The following is a 24413-nucleotide window of genomic DNA, read 5'->3' on the forward strand; positions in this document are numbered from 1 at the left end:
AACATTTTTTTTAGAAGATTTTATTTATTTATTTGAGAGGGAGAGAGAGCAAGAGAGAACACAAGAGCAGGGGGAGGGAGAAGCAGACTCCCCACTGAGCAGGGAGCCCGATGCGGGGCTCGATCCCAGGACCCTGGGATCATGACCTGAGCCGAAGGCAGCTGCCTAACCGACTGAGCCGCCCAGGCCCTTCTAAACTGGCTTTTACTTCCAACGTACAGGAAGATGAAGCATAACTATTTGCCACTCAAGTGCTAATGTATGACCTGCCCCCTCCTTCCAACAGCCCAGGACAATGATCCCTAGTACCTACCACAATGCCTGGCTCCAGGAGGACATAAAGTCAATGAAGATGGGAAAAATGAATGGATAAAGGGGCCTATCCTTAGAAATCGAGTCCTGGTCATATGTTCACTCTGCCTCTTCTGTCATTAAATCACACGGGGAGAGTCATTTTCCTCCCATCCCTGTCACTCAGCCTGAGTTGCCAGCTACTATAATAATTTGGGGGGATTACCTTTAGGGGCCACTGCTTGCAAATCAGTCCTGGCTGTGCTCTGAATTCATTAGTGTTTCTCCAGCATGGTGGGGGACTCAGAAGAATGATCCTCTCTTAGATTAGGGCATTGCTGTCTTTCTCATATTATAGTAATAATAATAATAATCAAAAACAAACCCAAGGAAGTAAACTCACCAGGGAGGCCTGTCTCTTTAATTAAGGTGTTTTATTTTTATTATTTTTTTAAAGATTTTATTTATTTATTTGAGAGGGAGAGAATGAGAGACAGAGAGCACAAGAGGGAAGAGGGTCAGAGGGAGAAGCAGACTCCCTGCTGAGCAGGGAGCCCGATGTGGGACTCGATCCCGGGACTCCAGGATCATGACCTGAGCCGAAGGCAGTCGCTTAACCAACTGAGCCACCCAGGCGCCCCTTAAGGTGTTTTAATGAGTCACAGTCCCACCATGCAGGTGACTCGATTCTCCTTTATAAATAAAGGGTTGTGAGCGTAGGGGTGTTTCCTCTTGCAGTCCTACTGCTGTTTCTCCTGGTGCTGTGACTTCTCTCTGTACGTGCATATCAACATATGTGAAATACATGACATGAAGATTTATACCTCTTTATTCACCTAGCCAGCTTGCAGTTCTAAGATTCTCTGGGTATCATCCAAGGAAATGTAATATGGTAGCTTAATTGGTTGGTAATGGTGCTAATAAAGGTAGAGTCTTAAGTTCCAGCCCCCAAAAGCCAGAATGATTTTCTTTGTTCAATAAGATACAGAGAGCATCTCAAATCTTCGCAAATATATCCTCATTTCTATATGGCGGATTGGACAAGGCAGGGTGGTGAGAATCATGTCAAATGCACCACTGCCACTGGAACTCAAAATTGTCATCACCCTGGTGAGTCTGTGGATTCCTTTTATGAGGAAAGGAGAGTATCTGACATGGTTAAAAAAGGTTAGTAATGTCCCAGCTCACCTACAAATGTGAAACTGAGAAAGTGCTCTGGGCCGACATTCCCATCTTTATCACTAAAGAGTAGAAAATAGATTTGATCATTCTTACTGTCGTTTTTGTGGTTTTTCTGAATCTGAGTGTATAATGAGAAAAAAATGTGACAAACTCAAGCAAAGAGAAATTTGGGCTGAATCTCTGGGGAAAAAAAATTCATGGTGAAATCCATTAGACTGTGTAATAGTTTCCCAAGGGGAATGACATAAACCTCATAGTTTTGCAGTCATTTAAATTTAGACTGAACCATGCATTTCCAAGCAGACCCCAGGGAACAATCCTGCATTGAGGAGGGAATAGGGAAGGTGATAGGCCAGATGACCTAATAGCTCTTTTTCAACTTAATTTCTAGGATTGTGGGATCCTAATTAAAATGAACTACATTGCCTATTATGAACCCATTCCATGAATATTCTGTAAGGTCTCCAGGCAAGCTAAAGGGGTTTCAGCTTTTTCTTATTTCTATAGAGCTAAAGTCCATGAGCCACCTTAACCACACAGCTTGCGCCCTTGCACTGACTTCTTCACCAATAATGCTTGACTAAAAGTCTTTAAAAGAAGTTAGAGCACATACAGTGAACTAACATTTTATTTGACTTTTTTTTTAAGATTTATTTATTTATTTTAGAGAGAGAGCAAGTGCACACATGCACCTGTTGGGAAGGGTAGACGGAGAGAACCTTTCGAGCAGACTCCCGGCTGAGCTCGGAGCCCGACCTGGGGCTCAATCCCACAACCCATGAGATTGTGACCTAGACCTGAGCCAAAACCAAGAGTCAGGCGCTTAACCAAGTGAGCCACCCCGGAGTCCCTGAACAAACATTTTATTCAAAGTAATCCAATGGAATGAGGATGCTTTGACATGTATCATGATAATAAATATTCTTCTGGCTAATAATGGCACAGTGACCTGGCTCTGTGATGGAAGCAATCACCACCATGCAACATCCAGGATGAAAATCTGCTTTCTCACATCCAGCCCCGACTTCTCTTTTCAACTTCCACTCATGTTTGAAAAGAAATGCTGATTACTGGAGAAATCATAGCATTTCTGGTTCAGAGGTTCTCCCATCATGAACTATGCAGGTCTCCACTGACATTAGCCTCTCTTCCTGTCTTCCAGAAATCGACTCCAGTGAGCAGGCTCAGACAAGGCCAGTGGCAAGCTGGCCAAGGCTGATCTGAGAACACCAGCCAAGGGGCAGAGAGCACTTTTGCCCCAAAGTGACAACAGTAGGGCAAGTGGAAGAGATTGGTGGCTCAGTTGCCCCATGTAGTATTATAAAAAGAAAGAGTGGTGACATCTAGCTGGTAAGCTATTTCATCAGTCTTTCTGGAGGATCTGCAAAAGGTTCTTGCTGGGCTATGGAATTCTACCAACAGGAAGTAGACACTGGCATGCATCAGAGAATTATCAAGCTCTACCTATTTGAAATTTAAAGCTGGACTCTAATTAGCTTGCAGGGAGTTCCTATGGAAATTGAAGATACCATTTTTCAATAGGACAGGAGAAAGGCATCGGGAAGGCAGAAGGACTAGAAAATCCCTATTCCTTCAAGAGTCACTTGGTGTCACATTGTCCCTGACTCCTTTGGGCAGATCCCAGGAGCTCTCACTTCCATTATACTCTTTCTAGTATGTAACTGACAGTGAACATATCCATATCCTACAGACAGGGGAGACACTGTGGCATTTTGTCTATTTCTCCCAGAGCATAGCTCAGTCCCTGACATAGAAGGCTTAATAATTAATAAAGCCGCATTCGGTTATTATAGCGATATCTTAGAACCTTGGTTTATCTGTAAAGTAGCATAGTAATATTACCTCAAACGGCTGTTCTCAGGATTAAATACCAGAACAAAGAAAGTCCTTAGGACAGTGCCCAGCACTTAAATAACATGCAGTTCCTTCTCCTACTTTTTTGGTATGGGAGGGTTTTTATTTCTGGTTCTGACAAAAATTAGGCCAAAAGTGTTTTTTAAAATGGCAAATCATGTTGCCGTTTAATTATGTTTCCAGAATAGATCAGCATTTTGTACCCTATAAGCACCATAGAAGCTAGACCAGCTCCAGCCCAAATTCTTGGCCATTCAACCTTCTCATCACCCGCTTGGCTAGATGTACACCATGAATAAGGGAGATTTCCTGAGATGTTCACACTTGATTCTATTTCAGACATCCATGAAATACACTTGGAGAATGAGTAACTCCTCAGTGATGATAAAAATGAAGACTGGAAGGTGGCTCTGGTATTTTGTTGATCATGAGAACTTCACTTTTGTTGTCCCAGAATACCTCCAGGCCTTCCCTGAAAACTCCCCTAGAGGTATTTTCACTCTTCTTTCTTGCTTTATTTCTACAGAACCAAAAGCACCTGCAGGGTGACTTGTCATCAAAAGGAGGTTTGTGCAGTCGAAACGCACTGCCATGCGGGGCTGGATTTACAGGGCCGTCCTCGGACCCATTGGCAGGAACCAGCACAAGGAATGGCCCGCTTCCAACCCAAGCCAGCATTCCACTTTCCCACCAGCTCTGAATTCACCTCTCCTAGATGCACTCACGTCACCGCATGGCCTGTGGAGACATCCTCTCTCCTGTCCTCTGATTGCTGCACCAGGCACTGGACATATAAGAAGCAAAAGAGGCCAAGATGGGGCGGAGGTGAGCACCACAAGCACCCAGTTGCCACCTGAAGGCATTGCTCCATTGTGAGCCCGGTACCTGGCAATGCATCGGGCTCTCTCAGCCAAAGCACCATGCCGTCCCCAGGCCAATCCGCCCTGGCTTCCCGGTTCTTCGATGTCTCATCTCTCAACCACGTGAAATCCGTGCTGTTGTCCTGGAGTCTGTGAGCGCGATTGCCTTCCCCATTTCTGGCTTGTAATTCCGGGTGAACTCCTGGCTTCTGATCCTGACTTCTCATCCGTAGAATGGTCTCCTTGGAGAGCCGAAAGTCTCCTCCTCCTGCTCTTTGCCCCAGCTGCCCCCAGTAGCCATCCAAGGGTCCCCATTGTCATGCATAGCATGCAACAGGAGCTCTGTTCCTTTGCTCTTTCCTGATTCTCATGCTTTCTCTTCCTTCTTTTTTAAAACAGTTGGTTGGATAGTCTCAGAGTTTTACAAGCAACACTGAGATACCCCACACCACCCTGCTCCCAATGACAGGCTCCTGGATCTGCCATGATGCATCTCTCACAGCACCTAGCACCGGTCAGGCACTGGGTTAAGTTGACCTTTGGTGTCTGAAATGGGATGTTGCGGAAATGGTGATGGAGCACTGTGCGGGGTTGATAAGCTGGAGGGCTTTATGTCTGAGCAGGGTGTCTCAAACTCAGCACTGGTGGCATTTTGGGCCAGGTCATCCCTTGTGGTGTGGCTCTCTCCTGTGCATTGCAGGGTGTTTAGCAGCACCCCTGGCCTGCTGAGCACATCCTCCAAGTTTGTTGTCCACCCAGACACCCAAAAATCTTCTCCAGGCACTACCAAATGTCCCCTGCGGGGCAAAATACTCACTGCCAAGAACCACCGCATGAGGTGTTGGGGTAGAAGGCCCCACTTTCCTTGGACAGACTTCTAAATGCTAGAAGGTGCAGGTCTGCTCTCTGGGGCCATGCAGGGCTTTGAAGGACACTCTCATTTATTTTAGAGATGGATACTCAGTTGCTGAATATGCTGGAGGGGAGTAGGGTGGTCTCATAAAGAGTCTCTCTCATAAAGACTTCAGGTGAACCCTCCTGTTTCCTGCTGGCTCAGTTCTGTCAGGCCTGAGTCTTAACTTCTGAGCCTTTCTGAACCTCTCTTCTCAGTCATGTCCTCCCGCTCGATCCCCTCTCTCACCGCCCCCCCTTCGGTGCTCTGGGCACCCAGGTCCTCCACCCTAATTCCCCAGTATCCCTTCTGTATCCACTTTCTTCCTTCCATTGCTTTGTGAAGTCTCTTGTCTGAAGGCACTTTTCCCCTTTCCAACATCATGGCAGGTTTATACTCACAATCTGATTTCATGATAATCATTGGTTGTAATTAATTCTCACTCTCTTAGGTCTCAGGAGAGAGACGAGTTAACCACATGGAGCTGCCTGGTGATCTTTGGTGAGGAGTCATTCCTCCTACTGCATCTGGATGCCTCTCGTCCGTCTCCCGCCGCACACCGGACTTAACCTCTCCACAGCACCTGCCGCCCGGTACTAAGATTGTCGACCTCTGTCAATCCTCGTGACGGGACTGTAAGCTCCTTGCATTCAGGCATCGTGTTTTTCTCATCCTTAACAACTCCAGCGCTCAGGAGAGGTGCTCACAGTGCACAGAACATGCTCAGTGAAAGATTCCTGAGTGCATAAGTAACTTCAGCCTTGGAAAAAATTCTTTAATTTAAATTCAGCAGCAGACTTTCTTGAACTCAAAAAGAACAAAACAAAACAAAAAACTAGGGACAAAAGGCTTTGAACTTCTTGCCCATGTTTCTCTCCTCAAGGAGCATATATTGTCAAAGCCTGCATTCCAACTTCTGGGGTTTACTAGAATCTTGGACTGGGAAGCTCCTGGTCTGTTAATGATCCACTGTATTCCCCAGTGGGATGTATGCAGCCCAACCCCCTGACATCCCGGTTGGGGGCCATGCTGATGTTGCCAAGATACTGATGCCACAGACAGACATACCCTGACACAGAGACACCTTTTTCCCGGTTGTAATTAACAAGATATTGATGGCCTCCCCTTAGACAGCCATCTAAATACAAATAAAGCAGGATGAGCTAAGAGGATAAAGTGCAAAAACCAGCTTCTTTGTGTAACAGTTCCATAATATTATCTGGGAGCCAGCCCAACGTTCTGGAAATCACTCAGAAGAATCAGGCAGTCCTTTCCTTCCGAGGGCACTTTTATGCTTGCAAAACCATCATCGTCATCAGCTTCGATTAATATTGACTGATGTATAATCACCATTCATTTTATTAACTCTTGCCCAGGACTACTTATAAACATCAGGACTGCTATTGTACAACTGGGGAAGCAGAGGCATAGAGGGCTTTGGTAACTGGCTTAAGGCCACAGTTTAAATTGGGTGTTGGGCTGAGACCAGGAGGCCCAGATCTTTCATACCCAGTTCCCCTGCTGAGAAGGGCTGTTGCTTTGGGGTTAGCTGGGGGAAGGGAGTGGATCTGCCTCACCTTTGTTCGCCCAGCAGACAAAGTGAGCCACCTGGTCACTCTCCCAGACACTGGGCAAGAAGCAAGCTTTTGAAGAGGGAGCCAGCTCACTTTTCTGACACATGTCACATCTCGCACCGAAGGGAGAGACCCACTGCCGCCTGGATTGTCCACTGGGGCATGTCACAATCTAGATGGCATATGAAAGACAAAAAGCTCCCTTGTCATCTGCCTTTCACTCTACAGAGAGACAGCCCCGAAAGTGTGAGACGCGGCATCACATATTAATGAGGGGGAGCATATGTAGCATTTTGAAGCCAGGGGCCGGGTGTGGCTGTGAAGACAGTAGCTAAAAAGGAGGTTTGGGCAAGATTTGAGAGGCAGGTTCTAGGCTCAGACCCTGAAAATGAATCAGTAAGATCATCTCGCCTCCCTCCAGCCAGCCCTCCTGGTCACCCCCGCCCCCTGCCTTGGTGCTGCCACATGCAGTTTCCTGGGCCGGAGCTCCCCTGTTCCGTAGCCCCTGGGACTGGCGGGGCAGGGAGGTGTGCCCACCACCCTGAGAACAAGGATGTATGCGCAGAGCAGCCTGGGATCAACAGTCTGCAAACTAGAAAACATGCAGCATCTTCTGATCCACTCGTTTTCCGCCTTTCACACATGCCATATCCCCTTGGGCAGCTCGCTGTTTAGATTCCATTTTCCATTGATCTGTCGGGCTGTCTCCTGGACATCAGTCTTGAACAAAGGCTCTCTTTACTTCTTACAAGAGGTGAGGCACCTCCCACCCTCCTGCTCAAGACCCTCTGGGTTGATCCCACCCCTTTACATCTTGAAGTTGAAGAGAATAAGTCCTTTTTCTTCCACGGGCCATTGTCTGGATGCTGGTGACAGCTCTTGACGTCTCCCCCTCACCTGCTCCTGGTCCCAGCTCCTGCCGCCAGTGCCCTGCAACACACCGGGTACCTTCTCCAGTCAGCTTCGAAAGCGGCCAAGTTGTTCTCTCTCCCCATTAACAGCTTTTGGCCTGCAAAAGCCAAAACCAGTACCAGAGTTACATAACCGTTCAAGGTAACGGAGGATTTGTCACAGGGCGGAGTGTGATTAATGGCTGAATGAACGACACAGGACACAGCCCACCTCGTGGCTATGGGAGTGGAGCCTCCCCAGGTCCTTTCTGGAAGAGAGCAGGGCATGCATTGTAAACAAGCATAAATGAACAAGTTGGCTGAGAGGAAAGAGGTCGGAGCCGACGGAGGAAATTAAGTAATGTGCCTGTGCATGGCCTGTGACCGACTGGACCATCCAGGAAATATTGGGCCATAAAAAGATATTACCGACTTACTCAGTCAAAAACCAGTTGGCTATTGATTACTTCATATGGTTCAACTTAAACATCGTGGTGTTTGGTAAACATCTCTATACTTGCCTGAAAAGTTAATGTGGCTCTTTCTGTGAATTAGAAGCTAAATCTGGGGCCTAGCTTTGCTCTCTTATTTGGTTATTGGTACTGACCGCAAACACTTATTTGTGGTATCCTTTCTATGTACCTTACATACCACATGAATTGTCTCATTTCAAACTTATAAAACCTGTGAATTAGGTAATTTTTATTCTTATTTCATTCAGGAAACCAAGGTTTGGAAAGGGTAAGTAACTTGCCCAAAGTACGTGGTTGGTAATCGGTGGAGCCGAGATGGGACCAGGGTTCATCTGGTTCCAGAATCCACGCTTGGAATGCAATTCACGAGTCCGAATCATGTTTTCGTTGTCGCTCCAACCCCAGCTGCCCAGTCAGCTTTCCTATTTATAGTTGATGTTTAAGAAACACTTATTGAATCAAAAACTAAATACACACATTCAAAAGCTCAGTCACTGTTCTTCCAAAACATGGGATTCCCACACATGTATATTCTCATGCATCCCCTTCACCACCCTGCCCTTAGTTACTGGGTATCTCTGGCCCTCATGTTCTCTTCTAATACACAAACATTTAGTGAGTATATACTGTGTGAGAGGTACTGTCCTGAGTAGGTTTTCTTGCGCCTTTAATTTCCTCAGTTAAAAAATTATTCGATACACACATATATGTTTATCAGCACCCACTGTGTGCCTGCTCCTATATTCTGGAATCATGGAGACAAATGAGTAATCTCTCCTGCTTTCCATGAACACACAATTTGGAAATAAAGAGTAAACCTTAGCAAGTCCCTGTCCGACAGTGTGGATTGGAGCAAAATAATCAAAGAATACACAGGGTACACAAGGCAGGATCCATGGAGAAGCAATTAACTCAAGGGCGTCAAGGGGACTTCCCAGAGAGAGCTAAGCCTCACTGTTCCATAAGCCCAGGACACGGTGCCAGGCAGGTAGGAGATATTCAGTCCATTTTTATAAACAGAATCACGTAAACAAACATCATTGTGGAGAGGGACATGACATGGAAAGTGGCTGAAGAGTTTACTTGGCTCAGTGACTTGTTCTCTGCTGAGCAGTGGGGAGTCCCGAAGAAGGTAAAATGGAAGAGCCCAGGATCAGATTTGCTGGATGTGTGGCTGGTACCGGTGACATAGAAAAAGAGGTAGAAGGAGAGAAATGTGCTGGGTGGGAACATTCCTTGCCATTCCAGAGTGAGGGACAAGATTGGAGGGCAGGGCAGGGTCGCGGCAAGGGTTAAAAGTACATGCCAGGCAGGGGACTAGGAATGGGAAGTTTCTTCCAGGGTCACCATCCTGACCTGCTATGCCTGGTTTGCTTCAGGATTCCTCTGGCTTCCTTTTTATGTCGGTACCTACATTTATATCCTACTTTGTAAATTTGAAGTTCTTTCCAATAAGACAAATATATAATCAATTTATTAAAATAAAACCAGATTGCATCCATATCAGAAGGCATAGATCATATATATCAAATCTATTACTTATTATGTTAAGCTTAAGAAATAACACATGGTAAATATTTATTATTTATTATATTAAACATAATAAATATCAAATCTGTATCAGAGAGCGATATTAAATCTGTGGCGTAAGCCATTCTCACTATTACTTCTGAGCATTAAGGTGGGTCCTCAGCTTCCAAGCAGCCAAAGCAAAATAGTACATCACAGAGTTATGGAGTCCTCGTTGTTGTTTGAGAGAGACATTTTCCCTGGCACTAAATTCTGAGAGGAATTCTCGAATTGGACTTATTCGAGGTGCCAACATCAGCACCACCTGCATGTTTCCCTCAGATCTGCCCTCTGAGAGCTCCTGTCTGGCAGTCCCTTCCAGAACCACAACCTCACTCCAGCGCCAAAGGAGATCCGAGCTCTAGTTCTGCACTGTCTTTGGACCTGCTTGCTCTTAGGTACATTTTAAGATCATGTCCTCAAGCCCTGTCAGGAACGGGTATGTGTATGAAGCATCGTCCTGTATTTGCTGGAAAACTGGTACTGAAGACACTGCCCATGGTTTGTGCAACAGGGACTGGGGACCCCCTCTCAGCGGGACGCTGGTTTGGGCAAAGATCATGGAGCAGGGACCCAAACAGATCAAGTTCGGACTCTATGGAGCCTACATTTTGGTGGGAGGACAGACATCATAAACAAGTTTATGATGCTAAGCAATGAGAGGTGCTGGGAGGGGACAGAGCTGGGGAAAGGCTCTGCTAGCTTAGAGTGCTAGTTTAGAGAAGGCTCGCTCAGGACAACGCCTTCACGTGGCTCAGCTGTTGCCTCTTGCCGTAGGATATGACTACATCACCTTTTCCTTAGCAACGGAACACAGAATAAACATTACAGAACTACATACCTTTCACCACGTTGACCACTGAGGATGGTAGGAAAATGTTCTGCTACTATTTGAGGCCAAGGCTTTGGCCAAATTGTTCCTAACAAAAATAATAGTTCATACCAGCCAGGTCATTTCAATGGTAAATCTAATCTGAACCTACACTCCTGAATCCAAGCTCTTTCTGACTTCCCTTCCAGGGTATAAGAATAGCACGATTTATGCAGCACGTATATGGGCCATGCCCTCAACGTATATTAGCTCACTGAATGGGATTCCTGGTAATCACGAAAGGAAAGAGGCAAGAGAGCAGACGGTTAAGAAGCTGGGCTCTGGAGCCAGACTGGGCTCCAAGAATTCCTAGCTGGATGATCTTAGACAAACTATTCAACCTGTCTGAGATCTGTCTTCTTGTCTGTAAAATGGGGGTAATAATAGTAAATACCTCATGGAGTTGTCATAAGGATTAAATTAGTTAATATATGTATGACACTTAGAACATATCTGGCATAAAACAATGAATAGGTGATTATTATTATTATTATTATTACTCCAATTTACAGAAGAAGATATTGAGGCTCTAAGAGCTTAAGTAACTTATCCCCAAGCTCAAACAGGTGGCAGATTCAGAATCTATATCTAATTTTTTCTGACTCCAGCTCATATTCTTCTGGCTATGACCTCCCCTGTCACTATTAATAGAAATTAAAATAATGTTTCCTAGAAGAGATCTAGATCCAAATAACAATTTTAAAGCAGTCAGGAGCACTCACGAGAAACTGGGATCATACATTATGCTGGTGAAAGATGAATCAGCAATCTTTATCAATTGCTATTTTGCTCAAGGTCTTTCAATCAATAAAAAGTGGTAACTGAATGCAAATGGATTTTCCCTTTGCTGATTATTCACTTCATTCCTTCATGTGTTTGTTTATATAACATTTACCGAGCTTTGGGGGATTCACAGAAACAGATGAAATAATCCTGCTCTCAGGCTGGGAGAGGAAAGGGCAGAACACATATACAAATGACAAACCAGTAGAGAATATGTTCAGATGCTCAAGATGATAGGCTCAGTCATCATGGGGTTGCAATGAGAAGAAAGAGCATGGTTGGTCCAGGGTGCGACTAGTCACAAGATTTTGGTCTAGGCCCTGTGGGAAGTGACCAATATGAATTAGCCAGGTGTTCTCTGAAACAATAATGTCAAATTTAAGACCTAGAGATTAAAGGTGTACTGAATAAAGCTACCTGAAAAAACATTACTAATTCATTGCATGTTTTGAAGGTAAGCTTTTTTTCTTAAGATTTGATTTTTTTAAGTAATGTCTACCTCCAATGTGGGGTTCGAACTCATGACTCCAAGATCAGGAGTTGCATGCTCTGCCGACTGAGCCAGCCAGGCATCCCTGGAGTTAAGGTTTTTGTGATGGCTCCATATTTTATAAAATCTTTTTTACTTCATTGGTATTGTTATGGGAAGAAATCTGAATTAGACACCCTCACACTAAAGGAGTTCTTTGGTTCAGTAACTGTGTCAGTCAGGGTGCAGTCAAAAATGGAAACCACAGGGCTGGGTGGCTCAGCTGGTTGAGCGTCTGCCTTTGGCTCAGGTCGTGATCCTGGGGTCCTGGGGTCGAGCCCCACATCGGGCTCCCTGTTCCGCGGGGAGCCTGCTTCTCCCTCTCCCACTCCCCCTGCTTGTGTTCCCTCTCTCGCTGTGTCTCTCTCTGTCAAATAAATAAATAAAATCTTTAAAAAAAATTAAAAAAAAGGAAACCACACAGTAAACTTAATATAAGGAATTGTTAACCAGATATGGCTGTTAACTAGATCACTAAAAGTAAAACAGAGAACTCTACACTACCATGGAGGAAGCAACTGCAGGAAGCGGCTCCCACCTCCAAGCCTGGGAGAAAAGGGAAAGAAATTGGAATTATTCAAACTTGGAGGCTTGGGGAAGGATTTCTTGGGGACTGGAACCCAGACCTCCAAGAAGGGGTTCCTGGCTCAAGCTGGATCCCTTTAAAGGACACAATGAGGCTGGTTCTGCAAGAGTTGGAGAAATTGCAAATGGTATTAAGCTGCTTCTTCAGGAAGGCAAGGAAGTATTGCTGGAGTGCTGCTCACGGGAACAGGAAGCAGACAAGAAGCCAAAAAGTGGCAGAGAGGAAGGAGCAAGTCCCTTCTTCCTCCTCCAGTCTTGCAACTTCTTTCTAGGGCTCTCTTTGGCAGAGCCTAATTTGGAACCAGTTGGCAGTACAAATATGAATACAAACAAGAATAAATATGGCATCATCATCCCTCATCTTCAGCCTAAAAGGGAAGACAGACATGGAAGCCAGAAAGCACAATGGGTTTAGGTGATACCAGAGGACTGTGCAGGCTTAAGGGGAGCACTATTTAGAAGTGATTCCTTTTAAAGGAATGGACAGGAAAGACTTCCTAGATCATTCTTCAGCTGAGCCTTCAAAAGTATGCTTTGTTGGGGTGCCTGGTTGGCTCAGTCAGTTGAGTGGCTGACTCTTGATTTTGGCTCAGATCATGATCTCAGGGTCCTGGGATCAACGAGCCCCGCATTGGGCTCTGCACTCATCAGGGAGTCTACTTGTGGATTCTCTCTCTCCCTATGTCTTTGCTCCTCCCCCTACTCATGCTCACTGTCTCTCTCTCTCTCTCTCAAATAAATAAATATTTATTTATTTAGAGTAGGGTGTGAAACAGAGGGGGAGGGAGAAGCAGACTCCCCACTGAGCAGGGAGTCCAACATGGGGCTCGATCCCAGGACTCTGGGATCATGACCAGAGCCAAAAGCAGACACTTAACTGACTGAGCCACCCAGGCATCCCCAATAAATAAATCTGAAAGAGAATAGGGCTTTGTTGACCAGGTGGACATGGTCACTGAAGGGAATATTCCATACAAGAACAGCCTCAACATAGGAGTGGGATGCATTCAGAGATCATAAAGACAATTCAGCCTGGCTGGACTGTGGGATAAGAAATGGGACATAAGAAACAAGACAGAAGAAAGAGAAATTAAGGAGTCGATCCCATTTACAAATGCACCCAAAACCATAAGATACCTAGGAATAAATCTAATCAAAGAGGCAAAGAATCTGTACTCAGAAAACTATAAAACACTCATGAAAGAAATTGAGGAAGACACAAAGAAATGGGAAAACGTTCCATGCTCATGGACTGGAAGAACAAATATTGTGAAGATGTCAATGCTACCTAGAGCAATCTACACATTCAATGCAATCCCCATCAAAATACCATCACCTTTTTTCAAAGAAATGGAACAAATAATCCCAAAATTTGTATGGAACCAGAAAAGACCCCGAATAGCCAGAGGAATGTTGAAAAAGAAAAGCAAAGCTGGCGGCATCACAATTCCAGACTTCAAGCTCTATTACAAAGCGTAATCATCGAGACAGTATTGTACTGGCACAAAAACAGACACACAGATCAATGGAACAGAAGAGAGAGCCCAGAAGTTGACCCTCAACTCCATGGTCAACTAATCTTCGACGAAGCAGGAAAGAATGTCCAGTGGAAAAAAGCAGCCTCTTCAACAAATGGTGTTGGGAAAATCGGACAGCCACATGCAGAAGAATGAAACTGGACCATTTCCTTACACCACACACAAAAATAGACTCAAAATGGTTGAAAGACCTAAACGTGAGACAGGAGTCCATCACAATCCTAAAGGAGAACACAGGCAGCAACCTCTTCGACCTCAGCCGCAGCAACTTCTTCCTAGAAACATCACCAAAGGCAAGGGAAGCAAGGGCAAAAATGAACTATTGAGACTTCATCAAGATAAAAAGCTTTTGCACAGCAAAAGAAACAGTCCACAAAACCAAAAGACAACCTACAGAATGGGAGAAAATATTTGCAAATGACATATCAGATAAAGGGTTAGTATCCAAAATCTATAAAGAACTTATCAAACTCAACACCCAAAGAACAAATGATCCAATCAAGAAATGGGCAGAAGACATGAACTGACATTTTTCCAAAGAAGATGTCCAAATGGCCAAAAGACACATGAAAAAGTGCTCAGCATCACTCGGCATCAGGTAAATCCAAATCAAAACCTCAATGAGATACCACCTCACACCAGTCAGAATGGCTAAAATTAACAAGTCGGGAAATGACAGATGTTGGCCGGGATGCGGAGAAAGGGGAACCCTCCTACACTATTGGTGGGAATGCAAGCTGGTGCAGCCACTCTGGAAAACAGTATGGAGGTTCCTCAAAAATTTGAAAATAGAGCTATCATATGATCCAGCAATTGCACTACTGGGTATTTACCCCAAAGATACAAATGTAGGGATCCGAAGGGGTAAGTGCACCCCAATGTTTATAGCAGCAATGTCCACAATAGCCAAACTGTGGAAAGAGCCAAGATGTCCATTGACAGATAAATGGATAATGAAGATGTGGTGTGTGTGTATACACACACACACACACACACACACACACACACACACACACAATGGAATATTATTCAGCCATCAAAAGGAACAAAATCTTGCCATTTGCAACGACATGGATGGAACTGGAGGGTGTTATGCTGAGCGAAATAAGTCAATCAGAGAAAGACATGTATCGTATGATCTCACTGATATGAGGAATTCTTAACCTCAGGAAACAAACTGAGTGTTGCTGGAGTGGTGGGGGGTGGGAGGGATGGGGTGGCTGGGTGATAGACATTGGGGATGGTATGTGCTATTGTGAGCGCTGTGAATTGTGTAAGATTGTTGAATCACAGACCTGTACCTCTGAAACAAATAATACATTATATGTTAAAAAAAAAAAGGAAACAGATTGCAGGAAGGGAAGAATGAAGGGGGGGAAATCGGAGGGGTAGACGAACCATGAAAGACAATGGACTCTGAAAAACAAACTGAGGGTTCTAGAGGGGAGGGGGGTGGGGGGATGTGTTAACCTGGTGATGGGTATTAAGGAGGGCACGTTCTGCATGGAGCACTGGGTGTTATATGCAAACAATAAATCATGGAACACTACATCAAAAACTAATGATGTAATATATGGTGATTAACATAACATAATAATAAAAAAATGAAAAAAAAGAAATGGGATGTAAGATAAGAGATAAGGTTCATGAAGTAAGCAGGGGTCAGATCATGAGACTTTTCTATGTACTGAAAGATTTAACCTATGGGAGTACCATTAACAGAATTGTACTTTTGAATGATAACTCCTGATTCACTATGGAAAATAGGTTATAGAAAAGCAAAGGAGGCCAGTTAGGAGACTGCTGTACTATTCCAGTTGTGCAATGGTGAGAATCTGATTAATGGCGGTAGTAGGGATAGGGTGGCGGACACAGACAGGAGAAATGCTAAGGGAGTGAAAATGAAAGAAGCAGGAATTGCAGTGAGGAAAAAACATATGAATCTAGGTTATTGGCTTAGGTCCCTGGATAGTTGGTGGTGTCATTCTCCAGGATGGGAGGTTAGGGGAAATTGCTATGGGTAAGGGAAGAAATTAAAGGGATAATATCATGACATAAGCTTTGTACACATGGCTTGAATATTTCAAGCAATGAGAGCATTATTATTTAAAAGAGTTGAACTCTTCTTTAATAGGACTCTACAGTCCAGATGACATCAACTACTGACTTCCTAAAGAGGTATTGCTCACTAAGAAGATGGAAATCATTCAGTGATTCCAGGAAAGGTCTCTGAGATCTTTGATACTTATAGAGGATGTACTCATCATTTCCCATATTAAAATTTTTTCCCTTCTGTCCACACGGTGATGTTAAGGTCCATGTTGGCAATATGACAGATGACCACAAAGGTTGACATGTGAATGGATTTGCCTGGAGCTTAATATCTAATTCCTTAATGTAATTTCTGACCAGAGTACATGTCCAGAAAAATTTTTTTATAATATTTGACTTTGTGCCTGAAGCGAATTCGAGTCTCAGATGATGATGTACCTGCTATTCTTAAATTCCTGGGAAGAATTGCTCTTGAATTTTAGTCAGTTACCATCATGATTATGATTAGAGTCTACATTTTTCTTTTTTTCATAACTTCTGCATTGATATAGCAAATATATACATATAAATAACAGAAAGCCAGAACTACAGTAGAATTGTTCCTTTTATGGATCTCTAGGAGACCTCCTTGGCGCTTGTTCTTTTTATTCATTCAGATCATCTTCCTTTAAATACAGTATTGTTGCTTGAAAAGGAAGGATGAGGGGTCTATAGATGTCCCAGACTATGCAGGGGGCCATCTCATCTGTCTTTCCCCTCTACTTTCTGACTTCCCCCTCACACACATTTTCACCACCCAACCATTCAGAACTACTCTATCTACAAAGCCCAACTCAAACCCGCCTCCTTCTCCCTGACTACTCAAGCCTACAGCAATCCTCCGAGCTCCCGCAACATTAGGACTGTAACTCCTTTAGCCCTAATGTGTCGATATTGGGCATGCTATAGCATCTTTCTATGTACATAATCTGTCTTCCTAAGAGTATAAATCTTCCTAGAGTGTAAATCTCAGGAGGGCAGAGACTCTCTCATTCACCTCTTTATGTACTTTATGCATACATTGCTTTAATGATAGCCTCAGCCTCTCTATGCTTCCAGGCTCAGCTCTAGAAGACACCAAGTATTTACTTGGTAGCTAATCTCTGTCCTTTCTGCTATTAGCACCCATCCCTCTTTGTAGCTCTTAGGGAATCTTGCCTCAGTACTCAGTTTGAGTAAGACGCTTTCTTTCTTTAATCACTCTGTTCATCTCATTTATTCCTCCCCATAGGTGAGCCTCTCTTTAATTTGCATCATATTTATTAACTCCCTGTCTCCCAGCAATAAAACACACACATCTCAAGTTACACACAGCCTTGATAAATGGGATACATGACTGCTCTCAGAAGGAAATCAGCCACCATAAAAGTTAATGTGTTTGGTTCATAACGAATAAATCTTCCCCCACACAACAGTAGCTTGGAAACTGGTGTATTCTCTTTATGACCTTGTTTATTAGCCAGAATGATGCTCTGTTTGATCTCTGAAATTTGTTTAGGGTCATTAGGGAAAGGGCCCCAGGGTGTCACTCACTGACAAAGGCTAGCCTTACACACAAACCTTGGAAATAAAAATTAGGGAAAATGCTGTTTTTACTTCCTCTAGGGTGAAATTTCTTTTCTCTACCCAGTTAGTATCTGAATATTTCTCAAGTAGTTTGCATTTTGCAAATTTTCCAAGCATCTCAGCAAGATTTTATTAGTTTATCATCCCTGCTTTGGAGAAGGGGGCACAGTTACCAAAGGTAGAGAGAGATTATTTGGGTATACCTCGGTTCCTTAGAAAAGTCACCGTCAGAACTGAGCTCCCATACTCCACTATTGAATATTAATTTCCTTTTTTAGGTAGTTCCCTCTGCCCTGAAAAATTAGAAGAGAAGTATACTATCTTCCTCATCTTGCGAATTGCTGGCCATCAAGAATAGAAAGAATCTGAAAGAGCAGCTGAGAAAATGTGAGAAAACCTGTTTACTGATCACTGTTCCTACCTCCTCAGGTAGGTAGGAACCTGCTTTATCTCTGTTACAGAGGGTGAATGGGAAAACTATATCATATATAATTTTTCTCTTTAATTCCTCCTTACCTGCACATGGCCACAACCCCCCACTCCCGCCCAACACTCTCCCTTGCTACCACAAACATGGTATCTTACCTTCACTTTTAACTTTGGTTTTTCGCAACAATATATATTGGGTGAAATGAGATTTTTGCCCTCCATTTATATTTTAACTGAACATTTTCTATGTGCCAGAGGATGTGGTAGGAGATTATTTTCCAAGAAGGATGTAAAATTTGCACTATTAACTTTGTTAGTGATGCCTTCTGGACTACACCAACACCAGTATCAATTTGTAGCTATTCAATGATGAGATTGAATTTGTTAAATCCTGGGATTGTTTGAATTTCAGAGGAGGTTGATTCAGTGGCTCAATGTTGTCCTCGATGACCTGATTTTTCTGCCTTCCATGGGTAAGCGTCATCATAAGGCTGTCTTCCCTCATGGTATCAACATGGCTGCAGCGATCCCAAACTTTAAGTCCACACAGCACACCAACCAGGAGAGAGTACTTTTCTTTCCAAGCATTTTAATGAAGACTATGTAGCCATGTCTAAGTTGACTAGGGTCAGGCTGATGGGCTCTGCTGATGGGCTTAAACGTGTAGAAACTCATCCCTGGGGCTCTGGGTTGCATCAGCTTCTCTGGGGGTATTTTACCTGCCCATCGTACTCATTTCTTTTTTAGTATATCCTATCACCCCAGGCCAGGCCTTATCATATCATACCTGGTTACTTGAGAATTCCTCAGCTAAACTCAGAGATGTCTCTTCTCCATTCAGTCTGTATTCACTCATTTAGCTATTGCTTGCTCTTCTCGCCTATGTCACCCCCTTTTCATCTTTATTTCTTCTTCTTTGACACATCCCAAGATTCTGTTTATGTTCCAATATTCTTTGCAGTACAGTATAGCCCTCTCTCCCCTACTGGCAGGATTATTCCTCCAACTCCTTTCTTCTCAGCAAGTTTTCCCCAGCTACCTGCTAATTCCACCTTAGAACTCCCCAAACACACTCTTCCACCTCTACTCACCCATCATGCTGGAACACAGACAAATGACACCAAGAGTAGACATTCCATATTTTATTTTATTTTAAATATTTTATTTATTTATTTGACAGAGAGAGAGATAGCCAGAGCAGGAACACAAGCAGGGAGAGTGGGGGAGGGGGAAGCAGGCTTCCCCCTGAGCAGGGAGCCCGATGCGGGGCTTGATCCCAGGATCCTGGGATCATGACCTGAGCTGAAGGCAGACGCTTAACGACTGAGCCACCCAGGTGCCCCAGGAATAGACATTCCATATTTTAGACTTAAATGTGAACTGACTTGTGTTTACACTTCAAAAATGGCTATGTTATGTGTTTTCCACTTTATTACCTTTGCATCAAAAATTTGACCAGCACTGGCTCAACATCTCCTTTCAATAAGTAAGCAATTCAACAAGAATCCAGATGTTTGAATTTTGAATTCAGGAGCTTGAATGAAAACCACAAATCTCTCAGTGAAATCTAGTCAATAAGAATAGAATGCAGGGGTGCCTATGTGGCTCAGTCGGTTAAGCATCTGCCTTCAGCTCAGGTCATGATCCCAAGGTCCTGGGATGGAGCCCAGGTTCTCTTTGGGCTCCCTGCTCAGCAGGGAGTCTGCTTGTTCCTCTCCCTCTGCCCCTACTCCCACTTGTGTGCGCTCTCTCTCTCAAATAAATAAATATAATCTCTTTTAAAAAAAAAAAGAATGGAATGCAATGTGGGGTGTGTAAATTATCTTGGTATTTCAATAGCCCTCAGGAGTTGGGATGTTTATCTGATGCTCAAGATTGGGACTATCCCTCTTAGGGTCTTTGACTCCTCTAGGATTTGGTGATCAGATATGAAAATCTCTGTGGTTAATTGTGAAACAGAGTTCAGACATTTTTCAAAACCTATTATTATTATTAAATTATATTATTATTATTATTAAATTATTAAACCTATTATTATCTAGGAAATGCTCCATCCACATAGTCTTTTGGTTTTGGCTCACTTCAGTCAGTGAATTCTTCCTAAGAACACTTCCCCAGTCATTCCAAAAGCAGTTCTCTGAAAAATCTATTTTAGAGACACAGTTAGAAATGATAGAAGTCAAGGAACCTGTCAAAAAGAACAGATGGTTACATTTTGTGAGAAACAAATGCTTTAAAAACCTCTTCTATTCAAAGCATTAACCATGACAAACTGGCCCAACCCCTAGATGTTGCTGAGACCTCTGTCAGTAGGTCTTTGCTAACATTGATATAAGAGATTTCGGTTCATTGTAAAAAAAAAATCTTTATTAATCCATTAAGATACAATGTTGTCAAATGGGAGTTTGAATGGATGCATGAGCAAACAGACAGCTGGATAGATATGCCATAAAGCAAATAACCTAAAAGATTAATGGTAGAATCTAGGTGGCATGTTTATGGGTGCTCACTCTCTGATTCTTTCAATTTTTGTATATGTTCGAAATTCTTCAAAATGTAACTGGAGAAAAAATAGGATGTTCAACAATGAGCTGAATCAGATTAGCAAGTTAGGTCATGGACAGACCGTTGGAAGATGCCCATAAGCAATGGGGAGAAATCTGTATAAACACAGGCATTATGGGATGAAGTTGGCAGTCACTGCGCAGAATAAGAGGGAAGTTAACATCAGATAGTTGCAGTGAGAGACTATCAGGAGGTAGACAATAGAAACAGCCAGTGAAGGATAAATTCTATTCAATATCATTTCTCTCACTACAATTAAATGCCTCTTTTCTGAATGCTCAGCCGGGAGGGAAGAGAAAGACCTGATTCCTGTGTCAAGTTCTTTGCCTAAATTACCTTCTTTACTTTTTGTAGCATGCATGAAACCACGTTTTATAGTGTTCATTTCCTTTTTGTCTTCACAGCATCCCTTACCCCATTTTCAGGTAAAAACACACCAGTTATCCTAAAGACACTAACGCTCCATCACTGAATGCAGATGTGATGACATATCCCTACCGTGTGGAAAGTAGCATGGGCAAGGCCAGATCAGTAGCTTCTTCAGGGAATTTGAGTCTTGAGCAGTCAGCCATGGATAGAAAATTGTTGGAACTGACAACATGGAAGCCTTGAAGAAGGGTTCATTAAATGTTACTACTTTTAGAACTCTCTGGAATCCTGTCATTTTGATTGGCTAATGTTGTTTCTGTTGCTTGCAAACAAAAAACCCTAACTAGCAGAGGCAATGTAGTTCTCATTTAGGAAATAAGGAAACCTAAGCTCAGAGGAATTACGTGTTTTTGGCTCAGGTCCCCATTTGATACTTGTCACCAGGTCTCTCTGACTCCAAAACCTGTCTTCTATACTTATTCTGCCATGCTCTCTCAACTGCTGCAGACCGGATTCCAATCTTATCAGGCTAGGTAAGTTTGGGAAAGCTGTGTACCAATTTCTAAATGTCAATTTCCTCATCTCTAAAATGGAGTAACAATAGTCATGTACATCATAGAGTTGCAGTAGGGATAAAATAAGCTAATTCATGTGAAGTGTTTGGGCACAGTGGTGGGGACATAATAAGTGCTCTGATGATGATAGCAATGATGATGATGGTATCAGTGAGGGTTCCAGCAAAAGAAAAGGGGGTATTTGAAGAGATTGATGAAGGGATTATTTAGAAAAATAAGGGCAAGTTTAAGGAAACCCAGAAAGGGTTAGGTTGAAGGACCCCAGGGCTAGAAACAAGAGCAAGCTGTGGAGAATGGCTGTCCAGCACAGGCTGGGATCTCTAGCTATTCTTCTAAAATAAGGGCTGTGCCTGACACAGTCAACTGTAACCCTGCAAGGAGGGAGCCAGGAGAGGAAATACCCTGTCTTTTCCCTCCCAACTAACCTCCTAATCTCCTGCCAGTGCCTTGAATTGGCCAAACCTAGCCAGAAGGCAGAGGACAAGGAAGCCTGGTTGATGCCATCCATACAGGTAAGCTTCTCAGGACACAATGCAGGGTGGAGAAAAGTGGAGACACACTTTCACCTTGAGACACATTTCACCTCAGCATCCTTTTATCTGGGTACAAAAAAAAAAAAAAAACCTGTGGGGCACCCAGTGGCCCAGTCAGTTAAGCGTCTGACTCTTGATTTCAGTTCAGGTCATGATCTTGGGGTCCTGGGATCGAACCCCACGTCAGGCTCTGTGCTCAGCAAGGAGTCTTCTTCTCTGCCTCTCTCTCTCTCTCTCTCCCTCTGCCCCTCTCCCTGCTCTCTCTCTCATAAAATGAATAAGTGAATCTTTAAAAAAAATGGTGTTGTCAATTCAGAGGACCCACAGCTACCATTCATTATAGGTGATATGAATTCAAACTCCCACCTAAACCTAAGATGTTAGCCACTGCCAGTGCCTGTATTATAAGGTTGCAGAGAAATAAAGTAGAGGAAAAATGACTAACATAAAACATAGTTGCACAGTCCTGGTTCTGAGGCTAACGTGAGGACTAAGTTGAGAAGCATAGCTTCTTTCATCTACCACCTCTCAACTGGATCAGGGTGCTTATACACAAGAAAGTTTTAAGACAGTTTGGCGTTCAAAGTTCCTAGTCTTGTCTGCACCTACCCCAATGTTCCCATCCTATGTCTCAAGGTCCCTTTCCCTCCTCTGCTCCTTAATAAATCAGACACTGATGTTGCAACTGCCAGACTCTAGATTGATCCTTACTTATAACAAACATGTACTAAAGAGGGTAAGCACCATTTTCAAAGCAGCTAAGAGCTTTTCTAATTTTCTACTTGTTCCCTGACTAGACTTCGAATCAGCACCTTTCTCTGTGAACTTTATTTAGGACTGACAGAAAAAGCCAACTCACACCACTGTCTTAAAAATTTCCAGTCATCGTTTCACCTAATGACCATAGCTAATTGATTTTTCAATACCTTGCCCTCCACCTGCACTGCATCCCAATCTCTGTTACTAGTAATAATTTGAATAACATACTATGGATTATGCATATTCCATTTTCCCACATCAAGAAAGTTCTATGTTCTCATCACATATGTTAGCAATCTGTATCAGTTTCCAATTGCTACTGTAACAAATTACCATGAACTTACCGACTTGAAACAATGCATATTTATTATCTTACAGCTCTGTAGGTCAAAAATCACACAGGTCTCACTGGGCTAAAATCAAGGTATCAGCAGGGCTGTATTCTTACTGAAGACTCTAGGAGAGGATCTGTTTCCTTGACTTTTCCATTTCCAGAGGTTGCCTGCTTTTCATGGCTCACGACCCCCTTCCATGTTCAAAATCAGAAATGGTTGGTCAGTCTTTCTTACCTTACACCACTCTGACACTGATTCTTCTGCCTTTCTCTTCCACTTTAAGGACCCTTGTGATTACATTGGGTCCACCTGAATAATCCAGAATAATCTTCCTATCTTGAGGTCAGCTAATAAGCAACCTTAATTCTACCTGCAACCTTAATTCCCTTTTACCACATAACATATTCATATGGATTCCAGGGATTAAGATGTGGACACTTGGGGGAGGACATCATTCTGCCTACGACACAATACAATCCCAATATACAATTTTGGAGATCTATTTCTTGAAGCCATTCATAGTGGGATTACTGCATCAGTCTGGGTCCTGCCAAAAAACACATGGCACATTCAAACGGGATGATTGGAAAACATTTAATGACGGGGCAATTTACAAAGATGTGGGCAGGGTTAAAGGAAACCAGCAAGGGATAATGAAACACCTTAAAGACAATAATAGCAGAAAGGATCAAGGATTGGAGGAAGCAGTTACTAGAACCGGGTGAGGACTGTGGCCTTAGGTGAAAACACAGCCAGTGCCAAATGATGACCCAGGAGGAAAGAAGCAGGAGAACAAATACCCTAACCTCTCCTTCCACTCTTCGATCTCCTCCCAGCACTGCCCATTGACAAAACCTCCCCAGTCCAGAAGGCAAAGGAGCGGGTTGATGTGGACAATAAAAATCAGGGTCTCAGGACATGAAGCAGGTGGAGAAAGGTACATAACTGGTCTGCAGAGGCAGACTATACACACATATTATTTAGTTAAATAATTCTTACTGAAGGAGAAATGGAGCAAGGCATGTGTATTTTCAAATAGCTAGTTTAGTCCAAATTAATCTACAGGTGGAATTTATGGGGAAATATTTTGGAGCTGCAAGGCCTGAAGGAAGTCCTACCTATGAAATTATACTATAGAATAGGTGCATGTACAGCTAATAAAAATCAAGAGGTACCATATATACACAAAAATATATGGACCAGGGAGGATTTCATTTAGTCACAGCAATGACAACAGCACTGACGCAAAGGGTTTAGCCATAAAGGAATCATAACTTTC

At 43.3% G+C, this 24413-nt stretch overlaps 1 protein-coding gene across 1 annotated transcript in view; it reads left to right on the plus strand.

Moving 5' to 3' along the window:
• Positions 1-9592, plus strand: part of TSEN15 (tRNA splicing endonuclease subunit 15) — a 156403-nt gene extending 146811 nt beyond the window's left edge. Inside the window, exons 6-7 of the mRNA XM_035722476.1 lie at positions 3875-4173; positions 5552-9592. Coding sequence (XP_035578369.1) covers positions 3875-4173; positions 5552-5574 — 322 coding nt within the window. The 3' untranslated portion in view covers positions 5575-9592. The remainder of the gene's footprint in view (positions 1-3874; positions 4174-5551) is intronic.
• Positions 9593-24413: the final 14821 nt, after the last annotated feature.

Source organism: Zalophus californianus, chromosome 10, assembly GCF_009762305.2.
Source record: "Zalophus californianus isolate mZalCal1 chromosome 10, mZalCal1.pri.v2, whole genome shotgun sequence".
NCBI lineage: Eukaryota > Metazoa > Chordata > Mammalia > Carnivora > Otariidae > Zalophus > Zalophus californianus.